Source organism: Arachis hypogaea, chromosome 13 (assembly GCF_003086295.3).
Source record: "Arachis hypogaea cultivar Tifrunner chromosome 13, arahy.Tifrunner.gnm2.J5K5, whole genome shotgun sequence".
Taxonomy (NCBI): Eukaryota; Viridiplantae; Streptophyta; class Magnoliopsida; order Fabales; family Fabaceae; genus Arachis; species Arachis hypogaea.
Window position 1 is genome coordinate 3,501,202 of NC_092048.1, and position 27,806 is coordinate 3,529,007.

Sequence of the window (27,806 nt, forward strand, 5' to 3'; positions counted from 1 at the left end):
GTTATATAGCAAGCCATTCCACCCCAACCAAACTAAACACACCATTAGAGTCAGCATAGTGTACCTATGAAATAGTGGGGAAGAAAAATTCACATATGAGCTTGAAGAAACTCTGTTTCCCAATTTGGGGAAGTTCCAAACTGACCCTCATAAGATTTAAACTAGGAATAAATTAGCTTCTTAAAAAAAGAGAGAGAAAGAAACTAAGAATAAATTAGAAACTCAACTTATTATCTAATCAATCATAAGAATTCCTTTCGACATTATAACAACACGAAAGCTTTGTCCATTAGCTGAGACTGGCTAGATCATATGAACGGAATAGTGCCCTATCGCAAACTATGCTAATAGTCTAACCATTTAAGTCTAAATAATTTTTTTAACGGTTCTTGCATAGTATTTCTTGGTCTCCTTTTACCTTTAGCTACTGAGCTACCCTATATGCACATGATCAAGCCACTCATCACAAGATAAAGAATAATATCCATCTTGAATAGTCGGAGTTATTCAATCATTTAAAATAGTGCATTTTATTGCTCCTCCTTCTCCTTAGCCGTCGAATAACGTACATTGCTTTGTCATACTGATGTGAATTCAAACAGTATCCATGGGACTGCATCCTGTCAACAAGATCAATAGCATAATCCTTTTTATCTATCGAAAGAAGGAGACATTTGAGGAGCTTGTTACAAATTCTTGGCCTCAACATGAAACTTTTTTCTAGGGTGTAGAGGAATATGTTTACTGCATCATCCAGCTTCCCTTCCTCACAGAGAATATCAATCAAATGTACACAACTTGTAGGATTTATATTAATATTGAACTCACCAAGAACAGAAAATATAGCTAATGCTTCATCTACCTTTTTTGCCATACAGAACCCAGTAATTAGAATTGTGTATGGAGCTAAATTAAAATCTCTACATTTGAAGTCCATTTCCAGTAAGCCTCGAATTACTTCTTTCACATTTCCTCTGATAAAATGGTTCTCCAACATGTTGATTGAATCATTATCCCACTTCAGAAGGCTTTTCAGATATTCAAAGTAAATATTGAAGGCCATCGAGACCTTCCCCTTTTTGTTTAACCAGCTCATATGGGCATTAGAATTTGATAATCCAGGTTGACAACCATGCTTCAACATATGTTCACGGATCTTAAAGGCGTCATCTTCTCTGTTAGCCCTATAAAGTCCATCAACAAGTGTCCCATAAGTAATAGAATCAGGTGAGATCCCCTTTAGTTGCAGCTCCTTGAAAAGCTTGATAGCAGCGTTGATATTACCAGTTTTGCAAAAACCATTGATTAAAATGTTGTATGTGATAATGTTAGGCACAACCCCACTCCCAGCAAGTTGTTTGAGAAGCTTGTAAGCATTCAAAACTTCACCAGCCTCGCACATTTGCTCCACCTTTTTCTGGAGACTAACACTATCAAGAACCCTGTCAGAACCCTGAGAAAGCCGGAAAAACAAAGATGGGCTTCTCCCAATCTCCATCTCGTGCAGTAAAAGGTGTGCTTCCTCAATTCTGCGAGCCTTGCAAAGGCCATGCATCAGAGCACTGAAGGTCACAACTGAAGGGAGACATCCAAGTTTTTCCATTTGATTAAATATCTCCCGTGCCTCTCCAACCATTCCATTCCTACACATGCCACAGATGAGAATGGTGTAGGTGTAAGCATTATGAAACTGTTCGTCCTTGGAAACCTCAAGCTGAAGAGATCTAGCTTGGTCCAAACGACCTATGTCACAAAAACCTTTGATTAATGCATTGTAACAATAGGCGTCTGGTACTAAACCCATCCCAATCATCTCATCTAACATCTTTGCAGCTTCACCAACCCTACCCTCTTCGGACAAACCACGTATCATGATAGCATATAAAGTAACATCCGGCACAATTCCCCTCTTAAACATCTTGGTGTACCATACATATGCCTCGCTATATCTCTTGGCGTGAATGAAGCTATTTATCAGATAACAGTAACTCTGCAGATTAAGAGCAAAACCATCTATCCTCAACAAAGACAGCAAAGAAAGCGCTTCATCTGTCCTCCCGTTCTTGCAAAACCCATCAATCAAGACATTATAACAGCGCAAAGTAGGCAAGCACCCATTTTCTTTCATAGTGTTAAACAACCTAAACGCCTCATCAACCTTCTTCCACTGACAGAGGCCATAAATAATAGCCGTATACGTCTTAACATCAGGCAGCACACCCCTCTTGCTCATATCATCGAGCATCTCGAGGGCAGCATTGAAGTTTCCAATCTTACAGAATCCACCAATCAAGAGAGTGTACGTGTGGTCATCTGGCAAAGAATTAGACCTAAGCATAACATTATAGAGCGAAAAAGCCAACACAAACAAGTCTTTCTTGAGCACAACCTTCAAGATAGTGTTATAGGCGTGAGCATCAGGCTCACAATCGAACTCAGACATTCTATCAAAACACTTAATGGCTTCTTCAGCAAGACCCATATAGGAATAGGTCCTTATGAGGGCTCTAACAGATTCAGAACTTATGAAAATCCCAGATTTCTTCAGAAGCTGGAGCGCGTCCCAGTAAATGGAGCACCACTCCTTAGTGGCGAGAGTGCAACTTACCTCGTTACGGGAATGCTGATCCACGAGGATCTCGAACTTGAGCGCGACCCACACGCAGAAACGGAGGGGGAGTCGGCGGTTACAATTAGGGAGATCTCGCGTGACGACGACGGCGTCTGCGTCAGCGGAAGAGTGGTGATGTGATCGGCGAGGGAGGAACCTTGTGAGCAGTCCGGAAGCATTGTGGAAATGGACTCGTTTCCACAACAGCATAGAGGGATCGGGGTGATGATGGTGGCAGCGGGGCGCTATCTTGTGGCGTTTGGGGAAGAGGGCAACAGGTGAGACCTAAAAAGAGAGTAAAGAGTAATAAATTTATAAGTTATAACGAATATCAGAGAGGCTTTTTTAAGTCTCTTTTTGGGGGGCCGATAGATGAAAATGTCCATAAGACTAATTTAATATTACTAACCACTCAAACATGAAGAGATTATTCCTACCAAGTCATTATAAAAAAGTTTTTTTTTTTTTTTTGGTGCCAATGAAGATAACTAGTTACCTACAAGTGTACAACTACCATAAACTTCATAAAAGATAATAAATTTTAGATAGTAGGTAAGAGATTTTAAATTCAAATTATATTGCTAGTTTATTCTAAGAAAAATAATTTTACAATAAACTGCTATTTTTATATAATTTAAATTAAATATTAATTTTTAATAAATTAGACACAAAAATTTAAATACCATAACCATCACGAAAAAAAAGTTCACAATATTACTATGTTCGGTGGATATGGCCTCGGATTCCTTACTTTTGTGCCCCTCATTTCATATATTATTATATTATATGCATACATAAACTAATGAATGAGCTAATTAATTCGCCTCATACCTTCATGTATTTTATGTCCATTTTATATGTGTTTTACGTGCTCGATAAAGTTATACGGGCACACTCTTTGTTGAGAAAAAGGCACTCATAAATAGTTAAATTATCATTAATAATTATTTAGTGTTCTGTTAATTTGTAATTATTATACAAATGGAAATTTAAAAATGGTCACTAATTTTAATTACTACGTGAATCTAAACCACACCCAAGATTAAAAAAAAGTTTCATGATAGGTTGATGTACAAATGCAATGATAGAATTATGAATTGAATAATAAAATTGAAATAGTGTACCTATGAAATAGTGGGGAAGAAAAACTCACATATGAGCTTGAAGAAACTCTGTTTCCCAATTTGGGGAAGTTCCAAACTGACCCTCATAAGATTTAAACTAGGAATAAATTAGCTTCTTAAAAAAAGAGAGAGAAAGAAACTAAGAATAAATTAGAAACTCAACTTATTATCTAATTAATCATAAGAATTCCTTTCGACATTATAACAATACGAAAGCTTTGTCCATTAGGTGAGACTGGCTAGATCATATGAACGGAATAGTGCCATATCGCAAACTATGCTAATAGTCTAACCATTTAAGTCTAAATAATTTTTTTAACGGTTCTTGCATAGTATTTCTTGGTCTCCTTTTACCTTTAGCTACTGAGCTACCCTGTATGCACATGATCAAGCCACTCATCACAAGATTCTACCCTCTATACAACAATTTTGTCTCTAAGTTCAAATCTGAGATTCTACCAACCATTTTGACACAAAGTTACAGAAACATCTGAGACTAAAACAGGGGGAAGCTTGCAAGAAGGACCCTAAATTAAGCAACAGATACAAGGCATAAATAAAACCTCATAACTGTGAACAGACATAGTATTCTCTCTCGGGCATTCCAACAAACAGTTGGTGCACAAGACGAACAATCACTTAATAATTTCTCAAATTCAATACAGATAAAGTTGCATTTTCACTAAAAGATGAATTCTCATCATTTATGTTATTTTGACCTGAGATTGAGATTGGACGTTGGAGATGGAAGAGTAGATGTTTCTTCGCTGCTCCAGAACCACCGCGCCGGTCAATACCACTCCCAGTGTAGCTCCAAGTAGCCGCTCCTATCCATTCATTCACACACCCCAAAAAACAAAAAGCGATGATTTTTTTTGTTTGAAACAACAAAACATAAACATAGAAAGATAGAATCATGGAATCGTAAGAGAGTTGAATTTCATGCTTGAAGAGGGAGTGTACCTGGGTAGTATGCTAATCATCGTCTTCGCTTATTGTTTTTCTCTGCAACAGATTTGTCGGAGCAATGTTTGTTCCCAATTGCGGTCTTCCCCAACCAGAGCAATCACCATGCAATTTCTCTCTTTTTGTTTCGAGAGAAGGCATCATCACATCACTGCTACCCAACGACGTCGTAGTAGCTATTACTTCTCGATATATTCATTGGGCCTCTTAACGAAGCCTTTTACTTTTTTCAATTGCAAATTTGCAATAGAAGAAAAATGAATGAATGCAAACTAATCAAATAGCATTCATTCATACAACGCAGCAGAGGCCTCATACAACGCTGCATTTGGGTTCTATTGTTGGTTTAAGAATCCATAATATTCATGATAGTATGTGTGAGTGTGTTGTGTATGTGTGTGAAATATGGGTGTAATGTCTAGGATTGAGGATTGTTCTAGGATATTATGCAAAGTTACAATTTTCACATGTAGAGTTTCTTTCACATTGGGAGGAGTTTAAGAATAGTCTTAAAGGGACTGTCCCTCTATTTAAACAGTTCATTGTTTTGTTTGTTTTATTTTTCTTTGTTTAGTTTATTTCAGTCACAAAAAAAAAATAGCATCCAAATTAATGTAGGGGAAGTGAGTGTTCCTATTGAGGTAAATCCGCATTAACTAAAGGCCTAAAGTCAAAAGGCTTCTAATCCCATATTTTGGTCAAAGCCCAACTTAACTGTTAACTCAGCTGACAGTTTGAATATGTGTCTTCACTCTCAACTTCACTTCACTCACTTCTGGGACCCACTTGGTGAGTCTTTGCCGCTTTGACATAATGCAAATATGCTCATCTAAAGTTTGCTCTAATATTGTTCCATGCACAAAATCACCCTACACAAATTTCCCTTTTCATCGATCCTGGGTCATTTTCATATACATTTAACTATCTAAGTCTTCAATAACTTCGATAAAACACAATTTTTGCTCTTCAACTTGTTGCATGTCACACTCTATTTCATTGCACATAATTACGTCCACCGCATATTCATCTGTGTCGTCAAACTCATAATCTTCTTCGCCATCATTATCGCCTTCAAAAGATACATTATCCCAGAATAAAACCTTATCTTCTTCATGGCTGAGATCCTCACCACTTCTAGTTTTATCCATATACAATCCACAAAGTGAAAAACCTGATATCAACTAAGGAACATATCATCAGAACCTGAAATTGACAGTTGAGACAAAAATTCTAGCACAAACAAGTGCATTATTATCAGATTATTCCAATTAAGTACTTGTACTAGGAAGTAACTATGACAATGCAACCTCACATACAGGTCCAGATTTTCAATAGAAAATGGCAACAATTTTGATGTGAAAAAACATAGATGAGACGGAAGCAAATCTGGGGCATGAGGGCATATACTCAATGGTGGATTTCATTCTTTTCTTTTTTTTCCTTAAAAAATATTTTTAAAATGAAAACAACCGAAAAATTTTAGGAATACTGTAATATAAAGTTTAGCTTGAAGTATCAGTACATTTTCAAATCAGAAGTTCAAGTAATTACAAGGGCAAATTAGAAAACAATTCCAGAGAGATTCACTGGTATAGCAAGTTGATCCTTATGTTCTTATACACTTTAACAAAGCTAGATATGATTACATAGTCAATAACAGTGCAAGTGGTAGCAGTGATTGCAACACATACACAATGATAAAACTCACAAACTACATAACACACTATTAATGGAGTATATTAGAGATTGTAGAGACTGACTATATAAACCAATTGTGAGATTAACATTCAATTTCGGCTTAACTATACACGCCAAGAGAGGGAAGTGAATGCAACATCCTGGATAACAGGGTTTTGTCCCAAGAAGTTGTGTCTCAGATCAATTTTCAAGTTTGTTCCGCTATTTAAGATCTCACCGCTGGTTGTCGCCTGGGGTGTAATTGTAAATATATCATAGTGAGTTGGGACCTTTTTGTAAATAAATTGGGCAACTCCATCTAATGGAGCTCTCTTGGAGAGTTCAATCAAATACTTTGCCTATAAACATATAATTAGAAGCAAATTCTTTGGTAAGATTAGGCAGAAGAGCATAGCATCTTTTGTACCCAAATTCCAAAACCTAGCAATCTGGAACATCTATAGTCTCCTGAGCAAAACTTAAAGTAGGAAGGAGGAGAAACAATTAAATGACTGAAAAGACATTGAACAAAGCAGGGCAAGCGGTGATGGGAAGTCACTTGTAGTAACTCTCAATCACTAGCATGTTCATACAATCTAATTTTCACTCTCAGGTATTCTAAATTTGAAGAAAATCCTATTAGTTTATGGTACACACTCTTAAACATCACATCAGATTATGGGAAAGTGAACCACAAAGATATTAAAAAAAGTGAAGAAAATGAAGTACAGGTGGAATCCTCCATTTGAGATACAAAGACGAGCCTGAGAAAGTCTCAAGTGCCTCAAATGAACCTCCAAAACATTCAGTCTTCTCTCAAACACTTTTCCTCAGCTTCCTTAGTCTTCTGGGAAGAAGTTAGGTTAGGTTAGGTTAGGCATGCACCAATGTTGACTTTATACCTACTAAGGGGCATTTTACTAATCATTAAACTTGAGAACAGATTTTTCTGTTTATGCATTGTTGTTCTAGAGTGTGTTTATGCTGTACTTGAGCACATTGTCAAAATTTTACCATGCTCGAGCACACTCACAACGTAGCTAGGCTCGGGCCTAATGCTCAAGCCAGATATTGCAGCGAATCATTCCTATCCCTTGTACCTGCAAAACACAGTAAAAGAAACGCATAAAATGCTTCAAAACTCAGCTAAAAGCTAAGTAGAAGAAATAAGAATTGAATTAAACCATGGAATTAGAAAATTAAAAATAAAATTTGCTAATAGAAAGCCTAAAACAGACCAACTTAAATTCAAAAAATACAACCACATTTGCTCCACCTTTTTCTGGAGACTAACATTATCAAAAACCCTGTCAGAACCCTGAGAAAGCCGGAAAAACAAAGATGGGCTTCTCCCAATCTCCATCTCGTGCAGTAAAAGGCGTGCTTCCTCAATTCTGTGAGCCTTGCAAAGGCCATGCATCAGAGCACTGAAGGTCACAACTGAAGGGAGACATCCAAGTTTTTCCATCTGATTAAATATCTTCCGTGCCTCTCCAACCATTCCATTCCTACACATGCAACAGATGAGAATGGTGTAGGTGTAAGCATTATGAAACTGTTCGTCCTTGGAAACCTCAAGCTGAAGAGATCTAGCTTGGTCCAAACGACCTATGTCACAAAAACCTTTGATTAATGCATTGTAACAATAGGCGTCTGGTACTAAACCCATCCCAATCATCTCATCTAACATCTTTGCAGCTTCACCAACCCTACCCTCTTCGGACAAACCACGTATCATGATAGCATATAAAGTAACATCCGGCACAATTCCCATCTTAAACATTTTGGTGTACCATACATATGCCTCCCTATATCTCTTGGCGTGAATGAAGCTATTTATCAGAGAACAGTAACTCTGTAGATTAAGAGCAAAACCATCTATCCTCAACAAAGATAGCAAAGAAAGCGCTTCATCTGTCCTCCCGTTCTTGCAAAACCCATCAATCAAGACACTTATAACAGTGCAAAGTAGGCAAGCACCCATTTTCTTTCATAGTGTTAAACAACCTAAACGCCTCATCAAACTTCTTCCACTGACAGAGGCCATAAATAATAGCCGTATACGTCTTAACATCAGACAGCACACCCCTCTTGCTCATATCATCGAGCATCTCGAGGGCAGCATGTAAGTTTCCAATCTTACAGAATCCACCAATCAAGAGAGTGTACGTGTGGTCATCTGGCAAAGAATTAGACCTAAGCATAACATTATAGAGCGAAAAAGCCAACACAAACAAGTCTTTCTTGAGCACAACCTTCAAGATAGTGTTATAGGCATGAGCATCAGGCTCACAATCGAACTCAGACATTCTATCAAAACACTGAATGGCTTCTTCAGCAAGACCCATATAGGAATAGGTCCTTATGAGGGCTCTAACAGATTCAGAACTTATGAAAATCCCAGATTTCTTCAGAAGCTGGAGCGCGTCCCAGTAAAGGGAGCACCACTCCGTAGTAGCGAGAGTGCAACTTACCTCGTTACGGGAATGCTGATCCATGAGGCTCTCGAACTTGAGCGCGACCCACACGCAGAAACGGAAGGGGAGTCGGCGGTTATGATTAGGGAGATCTCGCGTGACGGCGACGGCGTCTGCGTCAGCGGAAGAGTGGTGCTGCGATCGGCGAGGGAGGAACCTTGTGAGCAGTCCGGAAGCATTGTGGAAATGGACTCGTTTCCACAACAGCATAGAGGGATCGGGGTGATGATGGTGGCAGCGGGGCGCTATCTTGTGGCGTTTGGGGAAGAGGACAACAGATGAGACCTAAAAACAGAATAAAGAGTAATAATGCTGCATAAGCGAACTAAGACGACAAATGGAACCTTGTGGTGTAAGTCTTCATCTATTCAATCAAACAAATCAAATATATATATGTTGGTCACAAGTAATTTGGTGAAAGTGGGTTAACAGTTAACTTTTTATTCGAGTTCTACTAAACTGAAGTGTTGTTCAACTCTTGTGTATATAAGGCAATTATGTTTTCTCGGTATATTAATTTTAGAGGAATGCTAGGGGGCCAGCAATTTTGGTATTTTGTAACCATCAATTGGCTATCAATAGTGTTTTTAATGATGTGAGATTACATCTAATGGTGGGAGATCACTTATTTTTGTTTTGATGATTAAGTGCTGGTCAAAAAACACAAAAGTTGCTGACCCCCTAGACTTTTCCTTAATTTTATTTATATTATTCAAAGCAAGACAAGATATATTTTAAATGCATTTTTGAGTTGTTGAAATCTAAAAGTAAAGTACTTTTTTTCTAACTTGTAATTTTAAAAATAATTTGTTCATTATGTATTTATTACTAGAATTAAAATAAAAGAACTAAATTAGCAAAATGGGTTTGTAATTACCTTACTAGTTACTAGATATTGAATTGTTACTACTTTTACCAAAATAAAGAGTCACCCTCTGGATTAATAGAAACAGAATTCGCATAATCCCGCTGAAAATGGCCAATTGAATGCTACTACAATGCCATATAGAGCCAAGGTAGTAAAGGAGGTAAATTAGATTAATGATTGGGAGTCTTAATTATTCTCCTAATACTTAAAAAAGTAAATGTTTAAATTTTTAATTTTTGAAAATATCAAAAAATAAAAATTTATTTTTTTTTTTGAAATTAGAAAGACAATTAAAAAGATGAGTTAGAACTTCCAATTATTTCTCAGTAAATTAAGCTTCTCGAGTTAAAATTAATAATAATCCGATTTTGAGTTTGGAGGAAACATTGGACTTCTTTGTGCTAAAGACTCTTTGGTTTTTAGATTGGGCCATAGGAGTTAAAAGAACTAGTTAGTTATCGAACAATATCTATCTAAATAAGGTAGAACACCTTTCATACCAAAAAAAAAAAAAAAAAAAAAAGGTAGAACACCTTTTTTTTTTTTTTTTTTGGTTTCCCACGGTATCCCCCAACCCGACAGGTCAAGGACTAATCCGTCGCGGTACTGAGCTCCATTTAAGGGTTTGCCGCTGGCCAATGGGTTGCTGCATGCACAAGGTGGGATTCGAACCCCCGACACTTGCTTAAGCGGACTAGTGAGCTAACCACTAGACCAACCCAACTTGGTTAGGTAGAACACCTTTTATTATCCCGTCTTGTATATGCAGCAACTCATTGGCTAGTCCTTGACTTGTTAAGTTAAGGAATATTATGGAAAATCAAAAAAAAAAAAAATATTTATACCACGTTCTAAATTCCTGATTATGGCAAATGTATAATTTTGGTGCTTCAAAATCCATATCAGTGTGTTGCTAATTTGCTCTCAGTCTCTCACATTACAAATACATAATAGCACTTAGACATCCATTTTCAAAACGGCTGCATTATCTCAAGCCAAATGGAAATAAAAAAAAATGTCTTAAACGTTCAAAAAAATCTAAAATTATTCTATCAAACTTGTAATGGTTTTCTTTCTTGTGTGTGAATAGTGGTGTAAAATCCCTTTGCCTTGCTTGAAATTATTCTATCAAAATTTATGTATGTTAATCTAAATGAAATATATATATATATATATATGCTCAAAATCAAAATTTATGTATGTTAATCTAAATGAAAGTAATAACGTAATGAAAAAAAAAGATGTATAAATTTTTATTAAATTTGTTTAGGTTAACATACATAAATTTTTATTTTGAGCATATAACTTTATTTAGGGTAACAAATACATACATTTCAATTTTGAGTATATATATATATATATATATATATATATATATATATATATATATATATATATATATATATATATATATATATTCCAACAAAATGTAATAACGTAAGAAAAAGGTTTTAGAATAGAAAAGAATAAGAGAGATTTTGACAAGAATTAGAGGAGAGAGATAATTTTATTGAACAAATTTTTAAGAAGAAAAGATATAATTACTAATTTTTTTATTGTCAATTACATTTCTATTAAAATTAGTAGTATCAAAAAATATTTTAAATTTAATATTATCAAAAAAATAAAAAAAATTATATAAGGACTAATTTGATTAATTTTTAAAATTTTAGGGATGAAAATGACTTATGTTTGAACTTTCAAGGACTATTTTGATTATAAATAACTTTTTTACATGTCAAGTGCCACGTGGCATGCCACGTGTCACTGACCTGACACGTGGCATTAGCCCTCCACGTCATCATCCAACTGACGGAAGGACTAACGTTACCAATTTTAAATTTTTCGGGGACAAATTTTATTATCTTTTTCTTACGGGGACTCGTTTGAAGAATGGGCTATCTTTCGGGACCAATTTGGCTATTTACTCAAAGATTTATATTGGCTAAAAGAATTGATTCCTTAATTAAACACTTAAAAAAAACTAATAATCAACTAATAAAATATTAATTTTTTGAACTAATAAGAAAGAGAGGGAATTTTTTTCTCCTATTTTTTTTTTGGGGACAAAAGAGCTGAATTCATTGATATATATATATATATATATATCCTTTTATTTTGGGGCTCTTTATTTGTTTTATGGTGTTATAGGGCTCTTTAGTTTTTTACAGAGATTTAAGGCTCTTCATTTTATTGTAAATCATAGTCTATATCCATATTTTGGTATGGGTTTTATATTTTCATATCCATTGGGCCGAGTATAAGTCCCACCCAATTGAGTTTTTTTTTTTTTTGCAAGTAAAAGTGAAACCGATTGATTTTAATTAGTTTGTTATGAATTATTATTTGAATTTGGTAACCCAAAATGCATTAACCCAACTCCTCAAATTACTTCTAAATTCTAATATATATGTTCTTATAGTTTTTTAATCAATCTAAAAAATAAAATAAAAAATAATAATAAAAAAATTATGAGAATCAGAATGCAAACAGAGTAAACATATGGCAATGAGTAATAGTTCAAATGGCATAGACTCCCCATACTCAATTAAGAGGTTGCGGGTTCGAGTCTCTTATCTTTCCAAATTAGCCAATGAGTTATAGCTCAAATGGCATAATCTCCCCATACTCAATTAAGAGGTTGCGGGTTCGAGTCTCCTATCTTTAGTAAAAAAAAAAAAAAAAAACAGAGTAAACATATGCGGTGCAATGGAGGAAGTAAAGAGAATCACAATTGCGATCCACTTCTCTGCACAAAGGCATGAAAAGTAACTGAACATAACAACAATGAATAATACACAGAAAATGAGAGAGAACAAGCATGAAGTGCTGACATCTTCTTTAATTAACATCACAAGTTATATTCACCCCATTACGTTGTATTCTTGCACTATATGTGCTCATTATATTTTGTTTTTTTTTTTTTTTTTCACATCAAACAAATTTACTGTCGCTTTTTTTTTTAGTTTTCATATTTTTTAATCTAAAAATCCAAGGATTAATTTGTTGTAATCCTGAGTTTCATTTGATAATTAATAGTTATTATTGACCAATGAGTTGCTGCATATAAAAGACGGAATTTAAAACTTCTGACATTTAACAAATTTGGATTGGTCAAGTGATTAGCTTACGTATACGCATAAGCAAGTGTCGAGACATCAAATCCTGCTTTATATATATAGCAATTCATTGACCAACGACAAATCCTTAAATGAAGCTCAAATTTGTGACAGATTAGTCATTCGTCTACTGGATCGACAGATATCGTGAGAAACCAAAAAATAGAAAACCTTCAATATTTACTTAAATGGATAAGTAAACTCACTATTCAACCAACTCAAGTTGGGTATTCATTCTCATTTATTATTAGATAAAATGCAAAATCTAATATATGGAGTAAATTGGCTAAAAACTATAGTCTCCCCATACTCATTTAAGAGGTTGCGGGTTTGAGTCTCCCTATCTTCGGTAAAAAAAAAAAATTGACTGAACTAAAAAAATGAGTATACAAAATATTTTTGGTTAATATTACATGTACATACACATGGAGTGGGTGAGTGGGGAAGTAGAAGTGTAGAACACTAGTACTACTAAGCATTTGTGATATTGCATGCGTTTTGTGGCTTAGCAATAATGTGATGGGGGCAGGCCAAGCATGAAAAGGCCTTTGCTGCCCCTCTAAGCTAAGGCAACCCCATGCTTTTAATTACTTCTACTCTTCCACGTAGCGATAAAGCTAAGCACAAACCTTCCAACTAATAATCTATCCCATACAGCCATTTCTTGAACCTCTTCTCCTTCACAAAGCAATGATGTGATGAATTAATTATCATATGATTTTATTCCCTAACTAGTATCAATTTGCTTGTAATGTATGCATATGAGTATGGGCACTCAAGTAGTTCAAAGCCATGAGGAAATTATAAGCATCATTCTCACTCAAAGCCACCCCAAGAGGACTCATCAAGTGCAAAAATAAGCAATAACCTTGTGAGAAAAATGTTGTATATGACCAAAATGCCACTAATCAATATAATTCTTAATTTGGTTCAACTGTAGACTTATACAAGTATATAATCATGGGCAGTTTGGGAATTACACAGCAATCAATGTTAGGGGTTGGGGTCAGCTGAAAGCAAAACCCATAATTCTGTTCCCCCCTTCATTGGCCTCCTTTTCCCAACACATAAATTCAAGCACAAGGAACAACCACTTCCTCAAGACACTATAAAAGCCATTGGAAGCTCTCCAACAAGTTTTCATCCAAAAGCTACTACCTATTTTCTCTTCTTCTAAGTGGTTTACACAATACCAGATAGACCAAAAAGAAAAAAATGAGTCGCATTGGTTTATTCTTCCTCTTCCTCCTTTCTACAATACTTGTGTCTATTGCTAGTGGCCAAGAAAGAGCTCCTCATGGCCTTGAATATGAGAGTCCTATAGCTTTCTCACCATCAGCATATGATTTCTTTCATCCTAATGCACAAAAGAAAAATGAGACCAAGGACCCTTGTTCTGCATCAAAATGTTCACCTTTGCCTATGGCAGCACAAGTGGAAGCAACTCAAGTATATGAAAACAAAGCATTGGCAACACAGAAAGGTAGGAAACAAATTGGAGTTGGTGCTGTGGCCGGCATTGTCTTCGCTGTTGCTTGTGCTGTGCTTCTGGCCATGGGAATATACTATGTAAAGGTCACTCGCCAAGCAAACATGAGTAGAACAACCAACAACAGTGTTCAGTGTCATGCATAATATGCCTTCTATGGTCCTATGTCAGATTAAAAAAAAACTATAGCTTATAGCAAGGTTGAAACTTGAGGTTGAAACTTGACCTCACCACCCAAGTTCCTTAAAAATCCTTCCCTAACCATATCTGCGTGTGTATGTAATGTATCTAAATTTTCTTGTTTCTTACCAGTAGTAACCTTAATCTTCGTTCTTTATGGTTAGCTAATGCATCTAAGGTTATGATAGTGATCAATTTCAAATTTGGATGTCATCACAAAGTGTTACAAGCTTCTAATTGGGATGTTCCAACTTCTCACCATTACAAACTAGTGAAACTACCAATTTTTGTGGAGTTTTATATTTGACTTCCAAAAAGGAAAGCATTTCTATTTGAAAGTTCCTCAACCAAATCAAGAGCAATAGTGAAGCAATGAAGCAACTTATTCCCCCTGGGGTCTACTCTAGTCTAATACCTCATCTTCCTCGCTAGTCTATGAATTAATGCCTTAACAAATTAGATACATTCTCGCAGAATTTGAAACCAAGAACTACCATAAAGAGGCTCACATCAAGACGATTATTAGTCAAATTATAGATGACAGCCATTAATGTAAAACATTCAGTGCATTTTATAGACAACAGCCAACAGGCACCTCCAACATGCTAGAGAACGCCAGAGGAGAGATTGTAAAACAATATGTAAATTACAATTCATAAACTAGTGAGTGCAGGGGAATAAAATCAGGAATCTTGATCTAATGATCTGTATATTGAAGCATCATTTGAGTATTGTAGTACATTGGTCTACAAATAACTGCCCGTGTACACAACGGTTTAGCAAATAATTTAGAATGTGAAGGTAAAAAGGAGGGCAAGTATTGCATGTTTTGATTTCACAATTACAAAAGTTGAAACATCAATATTGAAAATAAAATTGCTCATAACATTTCTACCATCCACGTGAGCTGAGAGACTTTATCAAAGGTCCAAATGTTTGATCTACAGCTTTGTTCCATATATGTGCAAATTCAGAATGGGATTTCTTAGCAAATGAGGGTTGTCTGACCTAGAAGAGCATAAAAACCAAATGGTTAGCATTTAAATGTAGTAAGTCCAAATTGAAATTTACAACATAAGGGTAGCAGAGCATGGAATATAGCATGCCTGTTAATTTCACACAAAAAAATAACAGAATAGCTGAAGAACGTGGACTTAAAATCACATGGCACACATTCTATGTATAAGAAGCATAACCCAACATATGGAAACAGAGGAGAGTGGAAGATAGTTGAAGTCCAATTCGAAGAATGGTCAGCAAGAAAGACATCATGGTACCTTATAATGCTATACCTGGATTCATTCAACAGCTAATCATGTTTAGTAAAAACTTGATATCAAGCACAAGGACAAACAAGAACATCAACTTTTCATATTGATTTTGTCAATCACTGTGGACAAGTGAACATGTGTTTAGTGAAGCTTTGCTGCATATCCAACTGCCACATCTTAGCCTGAAGGTAGTTCCAGCAACTAAGTAACTATAAACATATAGCTTCCGACCAGGCTGACAAATTATGATATTGCCCTTTTAAAAAGAGTAATGTTATATAGCAAGCCATTCCACCCCAACCAAACTAACCACACCCTTAGAGTCAGCATAGTGTACCTATGAAATAGTGGGGAAGAAAAATTCACATATGAGCTTGAAGAAACTCTGTTTCCCAATTTGGGGAAGTTCCAAACTGACCCTCATAAGATTTAAACTAGGAATAAATTAGCTTCTTAAAAAGAGAGAGAGAAAGAAACTAAGAATAAATTAGAAACTCAACTTATTATCTAATCAATCATAAGAATTCCTTTCGACATTATAACAACACGAAAGCTTTGTCCATTAGGTGAGACTGGCTAGATCATATGAACGGAATAGTGCCCTATCGCAAACTATGTTAATAGTCTAACCATTTAAGTCCAAATAATTTTTTTAACGGTTCTTGCATAGTATTTCTTGGTCTCCTTTTACCTTTAGCTACTGAGCTACCCTATATGCACATGATCAAGCCACTCATCACAAGATTCTACCCTCTATACAACAATTTTGTCTCTAAGTCCAAATCTGAGATTCTACCAACCATTTTGACACAAAGTTACAGAAACATCTGAGACTAAAACAGGGGAAGCTTGCAAGAAGGACCCTAAATTAAGCAACAGATACAAGGCATAAATAAAACCTCATAACTGTGAACAGACATAGTATTCTCTCTCGGGCATTCCAACAAACAGTTGGTGCACACGACGAACAATCACTTAATAATTTCTCAAATTCAATACAGATAAAGTTGCATTTTCACTAAAAAATGAATTCTCATCATTTATGTTATTTTGACCTGAGATTGAGATTGGACGTTGGAGATGGAAGAGTAGATGTTTCTTCGCTGCTCCAGAACCACCGCGCCGGTCAATACCACTCCCAGTGTAGCTCCAAGCAGCCGCTCCTATCCATTCATTCACACACCCCAAAAAACAAAAAGCGATGATTTTTTTTTGCTTGAAACAACAAAACATAAACATAGAAAGATAGAATCATGGAATCGTAAGAGAGTTGAATTTCATGCTTGAAGAGGGAGTGTACCTGGGTGAGTATGCTAATCATCGTCTTCGCTTATTGTTTTTCTCTGCAACAGATTTGTCGGAGCAATGTTTGTTCCCAATTGCGGTCTTCCCCAACCAGAGCAATCACCACGCAATTTCTCTCTTTTTGTTTCGAGAGAAGGCATCATCACATCGCTGCTACCCAACGACGTCGTATTAGCTATTACTTCATTGGGCCTCATTATTGGGCCTCTCAACGAAGCCTTTTACATTATTTCTCTCTTTTTGTTTTCGTGGGCTCTAAGCCCCCTTGTAAACCAAAAAAAAGGTTTAATAAACTTACCTATCTCTAATTTTTTGTTATAGCATCCAAATTAATGCCTATTGAGTAAATCCGCATTAACTGAAGGCCTAAAGTCAAAAGGCTTCTAATCCCATATTTTGGTCAAAGCCCAACTTAACTGTTAACTCAGCTGACAGCTTGAATCTGTGTCTCCACTCTCAACTTCACTTCACTCACTTCCCCGGCGAAACCCGAAAACAACTCCGTTTGGTGTCGTACACTCCTCAAACGACAATGCCGAGCCATAAACGACTCGTCGTTTTACTCTCCCTCACTACTCTACTTCTCTTCTCCTCCTTCACCCTCATTTCAACGAAGAAATCCGCTCAAAACGACAATACCGCCAACGAAAACGACGACGAGGATCTCAGCTTCCTCGAGGAACCGGACGAAGCTGCCACCACCGCACACCACCACGCCGACTCCAACTTACCAGATCCCGACGGCGACGACGAGGACCTCGAACTCGACGAAGACGACGACAACGATTACGGCGACTTCTCCTCTTACTCCCCCTCGCACTTCGAGGCAGAACAACCGCCGTGGGATGTGGACGACAAAGACGTTGTCGTATTGAAGGAACGGAACTTCACGACCGTAATTGAGAACAACCAATACGTGATGGTGGAATTCTACGCGCCATGGTGCGGACATTGCCAAGCGTTGGCGCCGGAGTACGCCGCTGCCGCCACGGAGCTGAAGAACTACGGCGTCGTCCTGGCAAAGATTGACGCCACGGCGGAGCAAGAAATGGCGCACGAGTACGACGTTCAGGGCTTTCCCTCCATCTTCTTCTTCGTCGATGGAGAGCACAAGCCTTACACTGGCCACAGGACAAAGTAAATTTACTTTCCTAACCTTCTGTCTCTCAGTTTTTCCTTCGATTTCAATTACTTGTTTATTTTTATTGATTTTACTGTAATTAGATATTCAGTTATTTTTTGCATTGTTTTTATGTGTGCTTTCCTATGCTCCTATTACATTTTTTGCAAACTAATGCTTTTGCTGATATAAGTGGTTTGGGCAAAACAATGAACTGATAAAGTCACATTTTTACAAGTTTTACCGTGAGGTTTATGTTTGTATATGATAGTTTGGTATTAATTTGTATGTTAATGCTACTTTGTGATTCTTAAGTTGGAAATGATTTGTTTGTTTCAATTCAGGGATGGTATTGTGGCTTGGGTTAAGAAGAAGATAGGGCCTGGGGTGTACAACATTAGTACGGCGGATGATGCGGAACGCATATTGACGTCTGAGAATAAAGTTGTCTTGGCCTTCCTCACCACTTTAGTTGTAAGTGTTTGGATTTCTTGTATTTGGTCATATATCCGTTTTACCATATAGCAAGTTGGTTGCCTTTTATCCTTGTTTAAAAGTAGGGGATGGGAAATGGAAGTAGAATTTGTTTAATTTTTGCAATTTCTATGTCCATTTCAAGATAACGTGATGAAATTGTAGTCTCATTCCTCAGACTAAGGTGGTTCCATCATAGTTAAATGAAAATACTCTGCTGCATTTCCTAATCAAATCAATGGATTTATCATTTTGTTTGTTATTATATGCATGCAGGGTTCTGAGAGTGAGGAGCTAGCTGCTGCATCCAAACTTGAGGATAATGTCAATTTTTATCAAACTGTGGTTCCTGATGTTGCAAAGCTTTTCCATATTGACCCAGAAGCTAAACGCCCTGCTTTGGTGTTGGTTAAGAGGGAGGATGAGAAGCTCAGCTATTTTGGTGCGCTTTCTTTCTTGTCCTTCTCTTTTAACTGTCCCTTGATGAAAACCAGAGAGTCATTCCGAGTTCTTTTCACCTTGCCTCTCAGATGGCAAATTCGTAAAAGCGGAAATAGCAGACTTTGTAGCCATCAACAAGCTTGCCTTGGTTACAACTTTCTCAAAAGAAACTGCCCCATTAATCTTTGAAAGTAAAATCAAGAAACAGGTAATTATTTGTGTCTGCATCTTTTTATATTTGTTAAAGTAGGAAGCAATATTCTTTTAAAGCACTATTTTCTAACTCTATTGTGTGTTGTAGTTGTTGCTGTTTGTGACTAAGAAAAATTCAGATAAGTTTTTTCCAATTTTCGGAGAAGCAGCAAAACTTTTCAAGGGGAAGGTATAGTTTCTCACAGGTTATTACTTAATACTCTGTTATGGCATTCTTCAGATGGAGTCTAGACAGATTTCTATATTCTTTTTGGTTAACAAAATAATTTTTTTTATCTGCACTAGTCTGAACTAGTTTTAAATTTTACGAATACTCTGTGGGTATATAGGAACTAACACTAATCACCTTGTCCCTATTCGTAAAATTATCACAGTTCTGGCATTTCATGTTTGATACTACTAGCACTGGGAGCTTAATGTGTTGTCTACTGATATCTCAAAATTGATCTTTCTTTCTTTCATCATGCATTTTTGTTCATATAATCTCATGATAATATTGAAGAAATAATAAATTCTAATTTCTCACATATAATAATAAATTTATAATTTATTCACCTGCCATTCCCTTCAAAAGAATCTTTGAGCTATATATTTCTAATGTCAATTATCTGTTGCAGCTGGTCTTTGTTCATGTGGACATGGACAATGAAGATGCTGGAAAGCCTGTAGCAAGCTTCTTTGGCATCACCGGAAAAGGTCCCAAAGTAATGGAACCACCACCCTTTCTTCGTTTTATCTAAGTATGTCAGAATGAAACTCATCGTATCTTGCATAGGTACTTGCATATATTGGAAATAATGATGGGAGAAAATTTCTATATGATGGTGAGGTGACTGTTGACAATATTAAGGTACGCTTCTTTCTACTTGTCAGGGGCTCTGTTCATTTTGTTATCATGTTAATGAATGTGCATGAATGCTATCTTCTATCTTAGTTATGTTTGAAATCTTGGTTGGGGCTGAAAATTCCATGTATGCTTTTTTTCTTAGGCATTTGGTGAAGATTTTCTTCATGACAAGTTAAAACCTTTCCTCAAGTCAGATCCAGTTCCAGAAACGGTGAGTTATTTTCATTTTCCATAAATGTTCTTTTGGCCTGGTATTTTAGCCACTGATCTAACATGTATGCTAACTTGGCAGAATGATGGTGACGTAAAAATTGTTGTCGGGGATAACTTCGATGACATTGTCTTGGATGAGTCAAAGGATGTTCTCCTTGAGGTACAATACTACTTGTTCCGTAGCTTGCAAGAGTCATTTTTGCTTGTAAACATATATCATATTAATAAGTTGTCGTCGTAATATTAGGTTTATGCTCCTTGGTGTGGCCACTGCCAAGCACTGGAACCAACATACAATAAACTTGCAAAGCATCTTCGTGGTATTGAATCTATTGTAATAGCCAAGATGGATGGTTCAACAAACGAGCATCCCAGGATAAAGGTAACTCAGATTTAAAGTATATGTTGGTATCATATGGTTTGTACTGTTGCAATTATATCAATTAAAACAACATATCTCCAACCGATCGTATAGTTTGAATATTGAATTAAGCATTACAATGGAAGCCATTATAACAATCCTTTCAATGAATTCTTGTGTACTGAATGAATTATATTTACTTTGCAGACTGACGGATTCCCGACAATTCTCTTCTTCCCAGCAGGAAAAAAGAGTTCTGACCCTGTATGTGAATACGAAACGAGAGCACATATTTATGTCTATTCAGCTTTGCTGGATCTGCATGATATTTTTCGTTAAATGATCTTAAATATTTTTGCCTGCAGATTACTGTTGATGTGGACCGTACGGTGGCAGCATTTTATAAGTTCCTGAGGAAACATGCATCAATCCCATTCAAGCTCAAGAAACCAACCTCAACTTCTAAAGCAGGTTCTGGTCTCAAGGATGAACTATGAGGAGTAGAATGGCATTTCTATTTATAGTTACTTAGAGAGATGATAGCATAGTTACACAAATTGCAGGAGGAATGGAAAAGAATGCTAGAGAATTCAGAACTAAGAGGTAACGTGTATTTGGGGTGAGAATTTATTTATTTATTAATTTATAGATTGAAAGAAGTCAAGAACCTTGAAATCTTAGTATATAATATGTTCACTTAAAAGGGGTACAAGAATAAATTGTGCATGTGTTGTAAGGATCTACTTGGATGCACTTGTTCTATTTTTCTTTTCTATGCTGCATAAGCGAACTAAGACAAATGGAACCTTGTGGTGTAAGTCTTCATCTATTCAATCTAACAAATCAAATATATATATGTTGGTCACAAGTAATTTGGTGAAAGTGGGTTAACAGTTAACTTTTTATTCGAGTTCTACTAAAATGAATTGTTGTTCAACTCTTGTGTATATAAGGCAATTATGTTTTCTCGGTATATTAATTTTATTTATATTATTCAAAGCAAGACAAGATGCTTATTTTAAATGCATTTTTGAGATGTTGAAATCTAAAAGTAAAGTACTTTTTTTCTAACTTGTAATTTTAAAAATAATTTGTTCATTATGTATTTATTACTAGAATTAAAATAAAAGAACTAAATTAGCAAAATGAGGTTTGTAATTACCTTACTAGTTACTAGATATTGAATTGTTACTGCTTTTACCAAAATAGTCACCCTCTGGATTAATAGAAACAGAATTCGCATAATTACAAGTTTGATTTACTAGCTGAAAGTGCGAGCATGGCCAATTGAATACTACTACAATGCCATAATTACAAGTTTGATTTACTAGCTGAAAGTATATGTACTAGTAGTTGCCATCTTGTACCTGTAATATTTTAATACTATGATAATTTCTGGGATAAATTTGAGTATAATTCCTCATCTCTCTTTAAGAAACTTCGTTATAAAATTCCGCAAAAGCATATTAACTCGGAATGCTATCAAACAAGGCTTCACAAACTATCTTCCACTTTTTTCATCATTGTCTTTTTCTAATTCCAAGGCCCCAAGCACAACGTTTAGGTGCTCCATTTTCCGGGATTGGTCGATCATCTATACTACTCATCAAGTTGCACCGTATATATAGATTCATGCATTCTCCAATAAGGCAACTCTAAATGAATTTGTTTACTTAACTTCGTCACATAATCTTCCCAAGCAGCAATTGCAGCCACAATTCCTGTCCAGTCAAAGCAAATGCCTCCATTTTCTTCCAAAGGCATACTCCCAAAAACCTTCAATACCAAATCTTCATCATTCAAAAGTACAGACTTCAGACAGTTGATTTTCTCCTTGTCCTTATCTGAAAGTTTTAGCACGTTCGTGTGCACATTCAATGCCTTGGTCTTTAAGGCAGATCCTTGCCAACAATAGAAATGGATGACCTGGTTGGTAGAAGGATTCGAGTCAGTAGTTGCCAAAAAGTCTCCACAATAAATTACATGAAATCAGCTATGCATAAACAACTGTAGTAAATGAGGTTAGTGAAAAATAAAGGACTATATTTTAGTTCAAAAAAACAAAACATGTTAGTTCTATTTTAATAAAAATGCAGAAAGCACTAGTTGATGTAAAGTATTCTCTCTGTAAATCAAATTGCATGAATTTCCTGCATTGATGAACGGCCAGACTTTGAATAAACTGATAGGTTTCTTTCTTCTCTCTTTGTAATCATCATCTCTTTTTCTTAATAAATTCCTTCTTTTATTAATAAATGAATAAATCTACCAAAAGGATTCTTATAAATACCTGAAGTGCATGCAAAATATTGACAAATTCATGGTCTAACAACTCATCTCCTCTTACTAACTGCACTGGCTTCACCAGTAATTCAGATACATCTGAGTCACAGGCACCGTCATCGGATATAGAAATGCCATATCCAAGACTATGAAGTCTGGCCCAACATATATTAAAACCAAACTGGTCATTGGAAGCTTGATCCTGCGAAAAACAATACATATCACAGGATGCAGGCAGAGGAAGATACGATGCAGCCATGTCCTTATGTAATAGGTGTTGTGAAAGGAGAGAAACAAGCTTCACATCCTCATCATGGGAACCATCACGAGTGAACCATAAAGTAAGCGTTAGTCTTTCTCCATCAGTTATCTGTCAATGAAAAATATCACATAACAAAGAATAAAGAATAATATCCATCTTGAATAGTCGGAGTTATTCAATCATTCAAAATTCTGCATTTTATTGCTCCTCCTTCTCCTTAGCCGTCGAATAACGTACATTGCTTTGTCATACTGATGTGAATTCAAACAGTATCCATGGGACTGCATCCTGTCAACAAGATCAATAGCATAGTCCTTTTTATCTATCGAAAGAAGGAGACATTTGAGGAGCTTGTTACAAATTCTTGGCCTCAACATGAAACTTTTTTCTAGGGTGTAGAGGAATATGTTTACTGCATCATCCAGCTTCCCTTCCTCACAGAGAATATCAATCAAATGTACACAACTTGTAGGATTGATATTAATATTGAACTCACCAAGAACAGAAAATATAGCTAATGCTTCATCTACCTTTTTTGCCATACAGAACCCAGTAATTAGAATTGTGTATGGAGCTAAATTAAAATCTCTACATTTGAAGTCCATTTCCAGTAAGCCTCGAATTACTTCTTTCACATTTCCTCTGATAAAATGGTTCTCCAACACGTTGATTGAATCATTATCCCACCTCGGAAGGCTTTTCAGATATTCAAAGTAAAGATTGAAGGCCATCGAGACCTTCCCCTTTTTGTTTAACCAGTGCATATGGGCATTAGAATTTGATAATCCAGGTTGACAACCATGCTTCAACATATGTTCACGGATCTTAAAGGCGTCATCTTCTCTGTTAGCCCTATAAAGTCCATCAACAAGTGTCCCATAAGTAATAGAATCAGGTGAGATCCCCTTTAGTTGCAGCTCCTTGAAAAGCTTGATAGCAGCGTTGATATTACCAGTTTTGCAAAAACCATTGATTAAAATGTTGTATGTGATAATGTTAGGCACAACCCCACTCCCAGCAAGTTGTTTGAGAAGCTTGTAAGCATTCAAAACTTCACCAGCCTCGCACATTTGCTCCACCTTTTTCTGGAGACTAACACTATCAAAAACCCTGTCAGAACCCTGAGAAAGCCGGAAAAACAAAGATGGGCTTCTCCCAATCTCCATCTCGTGCAGTAAAAGGTGTGCTTCCTCAATTCTACGAGCCTTGCAAAGGCCATGCATCAGAGCACTGAAGGTCACAACTGACGGGAGACATCCAAGTTTTTCCATCTGATTAAATATCTCCCGTGCCTCTCCAACCATTCCATTCCTACACATGCCACAGATGAGAATGGTGTAGGTGTAAGCATTATGAAACTGTTCGTCCTTGGAAACCTCAAGCTGAAGAGATCTAGCTTGGTCCAAACGACCTATGTCACAAAAACCTTTGATTAATGCATTGTAACAATAGGCGTCTGGTACTAAACCCATCCCAATCATCTCATCTAACATCTTTGCAGCTTCACCAACCCTACCCTCTTCGGACAAACCACGTATCATGATAGCATATAAAGTAACATCCGGCACAATTCCCCTCTTAAACATCTTGGTGTACCATACATATGCCTCACTATATCTCTTGGCGTGAATGAAGCTATTTATCAGATAACAGTAACTCTGCAGATTAAGAGCAAAACCATCTATCCTCAACAAAGACAGCAAAGAAAGCGCTTCATCTGTCCTCCCGTTCTTGCAAAACCCATCAATCAAGACATTATAACAGCGCAAAGTAGGCAAGCACCCATTTTCTTTCATAGTGTTAAACAACCTAAACGCCTCATCAACCTTCTTCCACTGACAGAGGCCATAAATAATAGCCGTATACGTCTTAACATCAGGCAGCACACCCCTCTTGCTCATATCATCGAGCATCTCGAGGGCAGCATTGAAGTTTCCAATCTTACAGAATCCACCAATCAAGAGAGTGTACGTGTGGTCATCTGGCAAAGAATTAGACCTAAGCATAACATTATAGAGCGAAAAAGCCAACACAAACAAGTCTTTCTTGAGCACAACCTTCAAGATAGTGTTATAGGCGTGAGCATCAGGCTCACAATCGAACTCAGACATTCTATCAAAACACTGAATGGCTTCTTCAGCAAGACCCATATAGGAATAGGTCCTTATGAGGGCTCTAACAGATTCAGAACTTATGAAAATCCCATATTTCTTCAGAAGCTGGAGCGCGTCCCAGTAAAGGGAGCACCACTCCTTAGTGGCGAGAGTGCAACTTACCTCGTTACGGGAATGCTGATCCACGAGGCTCTCGAACTTGAGCGCGACCCACACGCAGAAACGGAGGGGGAGTCGGCGGTTACGATTAGGGAGATCTCGCGTGACGACGACGGCGTCTGCGTCAGCGGAAGAGTGGTGCTGCGATCGGCGAGGGAGGAACCTTGTGAGCAGTCCGGAAGCATTGTGGAAATGGACTCGTTTCCACAACAGCATAGAGGGATCGGGGTGATGATGGTGGCAGCGGGGCGCTATCTTGTGGCGTTTGGGGAAGAGGGCAACAGGTGAGACCTAAAAACAGAGTAAAGAGTAATAAACTTATAACGAATATCAGAGAGGCTTTTTTAAGTCTCTTTTTGGGGGGCCGATAGATGAAAATGTCCAGAAGACTAATTTAATATTACTAACCACTCAAACATGAAGAGATTATTCCTACCAAGTCATTATAAAAAAGTTTTTTTTTTTTTTTTTGTGCCAATGAAGATAACTAGTTTCCTACAAGTGTACAACTACCATAAACTTCATAAAAGATAATAAATTTTAGATAGTAGGTAAGAGATTTTAAATTCAAATTATATTGCTAGTTTATTCTAAGAAAAATAATTTTACAATAAACTGCTATGAAACTGCTTGATTTTGTTAATTGTATAAGTGTAGTAGTCAATTCTTAATTGCGTGCGTACTGAAACTCCCAAATAAAGAAAAGGCTTAGGCTCCTTTTGAGTATAGCATATTCCAGGCATATTCTTAGCATATCAATCAATCACTATTTATATTTACCATTGAAAACACGTCAATCATTTTAATAATATAGAGTAGACCCACACCAACTAATATGAATCATGCCACAGCCACACAACTGGTTTCTGTAAAACCACATGCACAATAACCGTATGATTTGGCCAAACATGCACCTTCCCCTGCTTAATCTTTTTGTAGCATTATTCCAATAAATCATAAAAGTGTAGCTACTATAAGTACAGATGATAAAGAGCATAGGAAAAAGCACAATTCCAATATAATTTTCAGATGGATCATCTCAATTGGAGTTCGTCTTCATGAATTACCAAAAAACAACATATTTATTTACTTCATCCCCTCCGAGCCATGATAAACCGATGTCAATTCATTCATTCGACATATTAATTATGCATAATAGTTTTTTTCAAAAGGAAAAAGAAAACATTCCTTTTCTGATGGTGTATTCGCAGAAGCCATTCTAAAAGAATATGGAGTAGCAAAACTGCAAAAGTATAAAACAATAGCAATCCTAAATTCCCTAATTCCTATTCCCTATTCAGCAAGACAGCAACCTTAAAGGCTTAAATAGTTAAATTCACAGCACAAGCATATTCATCCTAGACAAGCATTAGTCAACAAGCAATCTTAAATAGTTAAATTCCCTATTCAGCAAGACAAGCATATTCATATTTCATAGATTCAAGCATATAATTCATATTTCATATTTCCAGAACAAATCAACAAAACAACAAATATTCAAGTTTTCAACAAGCATATAAAACACAGAACAAATCAACAAAACAACATAATTCATATTTCATAGATTCAAGCTTTCAACAAGCATATTCATCCCAGAAATTTCAACAAGCATATTCATAACACTGTAACAGCAAGAAGTGCAGAACAGAGCAGACTACAGAGCTGGAGCTAACCTGTTTGACAGAGCAGAAGAGCGAGGCAACGGCGAGTTCGACGGCGCAGCAAGGGCGAGGGCGACGGCGCGGCAACGGCGACGGCGATGAGAGACAGCCGCGGTCTGTCCTGTTCCTACTTCCTTAGTTCCTTCAGAGTTCAGACCGGCGGTGAGACGAAGAGGATGACGGCGGGCGGCTGGCGGCTGGGTGAGTGACACTGTGACAGAGTGAGGTGAGGCGGAGAGGGTTAGCCGTTAGGGGATTAGCCCATTAGGGTTGGGGGGAAAAGTGGAAAGTGGAAACTGGGGGTGGGGTTTGGGGCTGGGGGTAGTACCGTAGGGCTTTTCTTTTTTTTTTTTTTAAAAAAAAATAAACCAAAACGACGTCGTTTTGGAAAATGAATAAAAAAAATTTCGAACCGATCGGTTAACCAGAAACCGCCGGTTTTTCGGTTTCTGTCAAAACCGGACGGTTCAACCCGGTTCGAAACGGTTTTCTTCTTTATTCGGTTACATCACTCAACCAGATCAATTATAAATCCAGTTCACCATTTTCCGATCGAACCGATTAGTCTGGT

The 27,806-nt window shown here is 36.7% G+C and overlaps 5 protein-coding genes across 10 annotated transcripts; 1 reads left to right on the top strand and 4 right to left on the bottom strand.

Moving 5' to 3' along the window:
- Positions 1–204: 204 nt before the first annotated feature.
- LOC112736512 (uncharacterized) lies at positions 205–17,238 on the bottom strand. 6 transcript variants are annotated; one of them, XM_025786014.3, is made up of 4 exons: positions 4,699–5,022; positions 4,455–4,562; positions 3,765–3,811; positions 205–2,896 (listed from the first exon to the last, which is right to left on the bottom strand). In XM_025786014.3, exon 4 carries the CDS (start codon positions 2,819–2,821, stop codon positions 512–514), a length of 2,310 nt encoding a protein of 769 aa, XP_025641799.1. In that variant the 5' UTR covers positions 2,822–2,896; positions 3,765–3,811; positions 4,455–4,562; positions 4,699–5,022; the 3' UTR covers positions 205–511. The 6 variants fall into 6 exon arrangements, with proteins under 6 accessions (XP_025641799.1, XP_025641797.1, XP_072069134.1 ...); XM_025786012.3 differs by having other exon boundaries at positions 3,736–3,811; XM_072213033.1 differs by lacking the exons at positions 3,765–3,811; positions 4,699–5,022 and adding an exon at positions 17,083–17,238.
- On the bottom strand, positions 7,671–16,831 carry LOC114925095 (uncharacterized). The gene is made up of 2 exons (XM_072213036.1): positions 16,120–16,831; positions 7,671–9,140 (listed from the first exon to the last, which is right to left on the bottom strand). Exon 2 carries the CDS (start codon positions 9,063–9,065, stop codon positions 8,319–8,321), a length of 747 nt encoding a protein of 248 aa, XP_072069137.1. The 5' UTR covers positions 9,066–9,140; positions 16,120–16,831; the 3' UTR covers positions 7,671–8,318.
- Positions 17,239–17,497: 259 nt separating the features above from the next.
- Positions 17,498–21,638, top strand: LOC112736513 (protein disulfide isomerase-like 1-4). Its single transcript, XM_025786016.3, has 12 exons — positions 17,498–18,224; positions 18,552–18,681; positions 18,958–19,123; positions 19,212–19,330; positions 19,424–19,504; positions 19,953–20,039; positions 20,111–20,185; positions 20,325–20,393; positions 20,475–20,555; positions 20,643–20,777; positions 20,964–21,020; positions 21,122–21,638. The coding sequence occupies exons 1-12, from the start codon at positions 17,620–17,622 to the stop codon at positions 21,251–21,253; spliced, it is 1,737 nt and encodes a 578-aa protein (XP_025641801.1). The 5' UTR covers positions 17,498–17,619; the 3' UTR covers positions 21,254–21,638.
- Positions 21,639–21,951: 313 nt separating this feature from the next.
- Positions 21,952–27,561, bottom strand: LOC112736158 (uncharacterized). The gene is made up of 3 exons (XM_072213037.1): positions 27,248–27,561; positions 23,047–25,865; positions 21,952–22,682 (listed from the first exon to the last, which is right to left on the bottom strand). Exon 2 carries the CDS (start codon positions 25,788–25,790, stop codon positions 23,481–23,483), a length of 2,310 nt encoding a protein of 769 aa, XP_072069138.1. The 5' UTR covers positions 25,791–25,865; positions 27,248–27,561; the 3' UTR covers positions 21,952–22,682; positions 23,047–23,480.
- Positions 22,356–23,298, bottom strand: LOC112736514 (uncharacterized). The gene is made up of 2 exons (XM_025786017.3): positions 23,047–23,298; positions 22,356–22,682 (listed from the first exon to the last, which is right to left on the bottom strand). Exons 1-2 carry the CDS (start codon positions 23,296–23,298, stop codon positions 22,356–22,358), a joined length of 579 nt encoding a protein of 192 aa, XP_025641802.1.
- Positions 27,562–27,806: the final 245 nt, after the last annotated feature.

Bases quoted from the DNA above. Each gene is read 5' to 3' on its own strand.
- LOC114925095 (XM_072213036.1), bottom strand. From the start codon at position 9,065: ATGCTGTTGTGGAAACGAGTCCATTTCCACAATGCTTCCGGACTGCTC.
- LOC112736512 (XM_072213033.1), bottom strand. From the start codon at position 17,103: ATGATTAGCATACTCACCCAG. The intron at 4,563-17,082 runs GTACACTCCCTC...ATGAATGGATAG, and splicing joins TGATTAGCATACTCACCCAG to GAGCGGCTACTTGGAGCTAC. The intron at 2,897-4,454 runs GTCAAAATAACA...CTCTCTTTTTAG, and splicing joins ACGTCCAATCTCAATCTCAG to GTCTCACCTGTTGCCCTCTT.
- LOC112736513 (XM_025786016.3), top strand. From the start codon at position 17,620: ATGCCGAGCCATAAACGACTCGTCGTTTTACTCTCCCTCACTACTCTA. The intron at 19,505-19,952 runs GTATAGTTTCTC...TATCTGTTGCAG, and splicing joins CAAAACTTTTCAAGGGGAAG to CTGGTCTTTGTTCATGTGGA. The intron at 20,186-20,324 runs GTACGCTTCTTT...TTTTTTTCTTAG, and splicing joins TGACTGTTGACAATATTAAG to GCATTTGGTGAAGATTTTCT.
- LOC112736514 (XM_025786017.3), bottom strand. From the start codon at position 23,298: ATGGCTGCATCGTATCTTCCTCTGCCTGCATCCTGTGATATGTATTGT. The intron at 22,683-23,046 runs GTATTTATAAGA...TCTACCAACCAG, and splicing joins ATATTTTGCATGCACTTCAG to GTCATCCATTTCTATTGTTG.
- LOC112736158 (XM_072213037.1), bottom strand. From the start codon at position 25,790: ATGCTGTTGTGGAAACGAGTCCATTTCCACAATGCTTCCGGACTGCTC.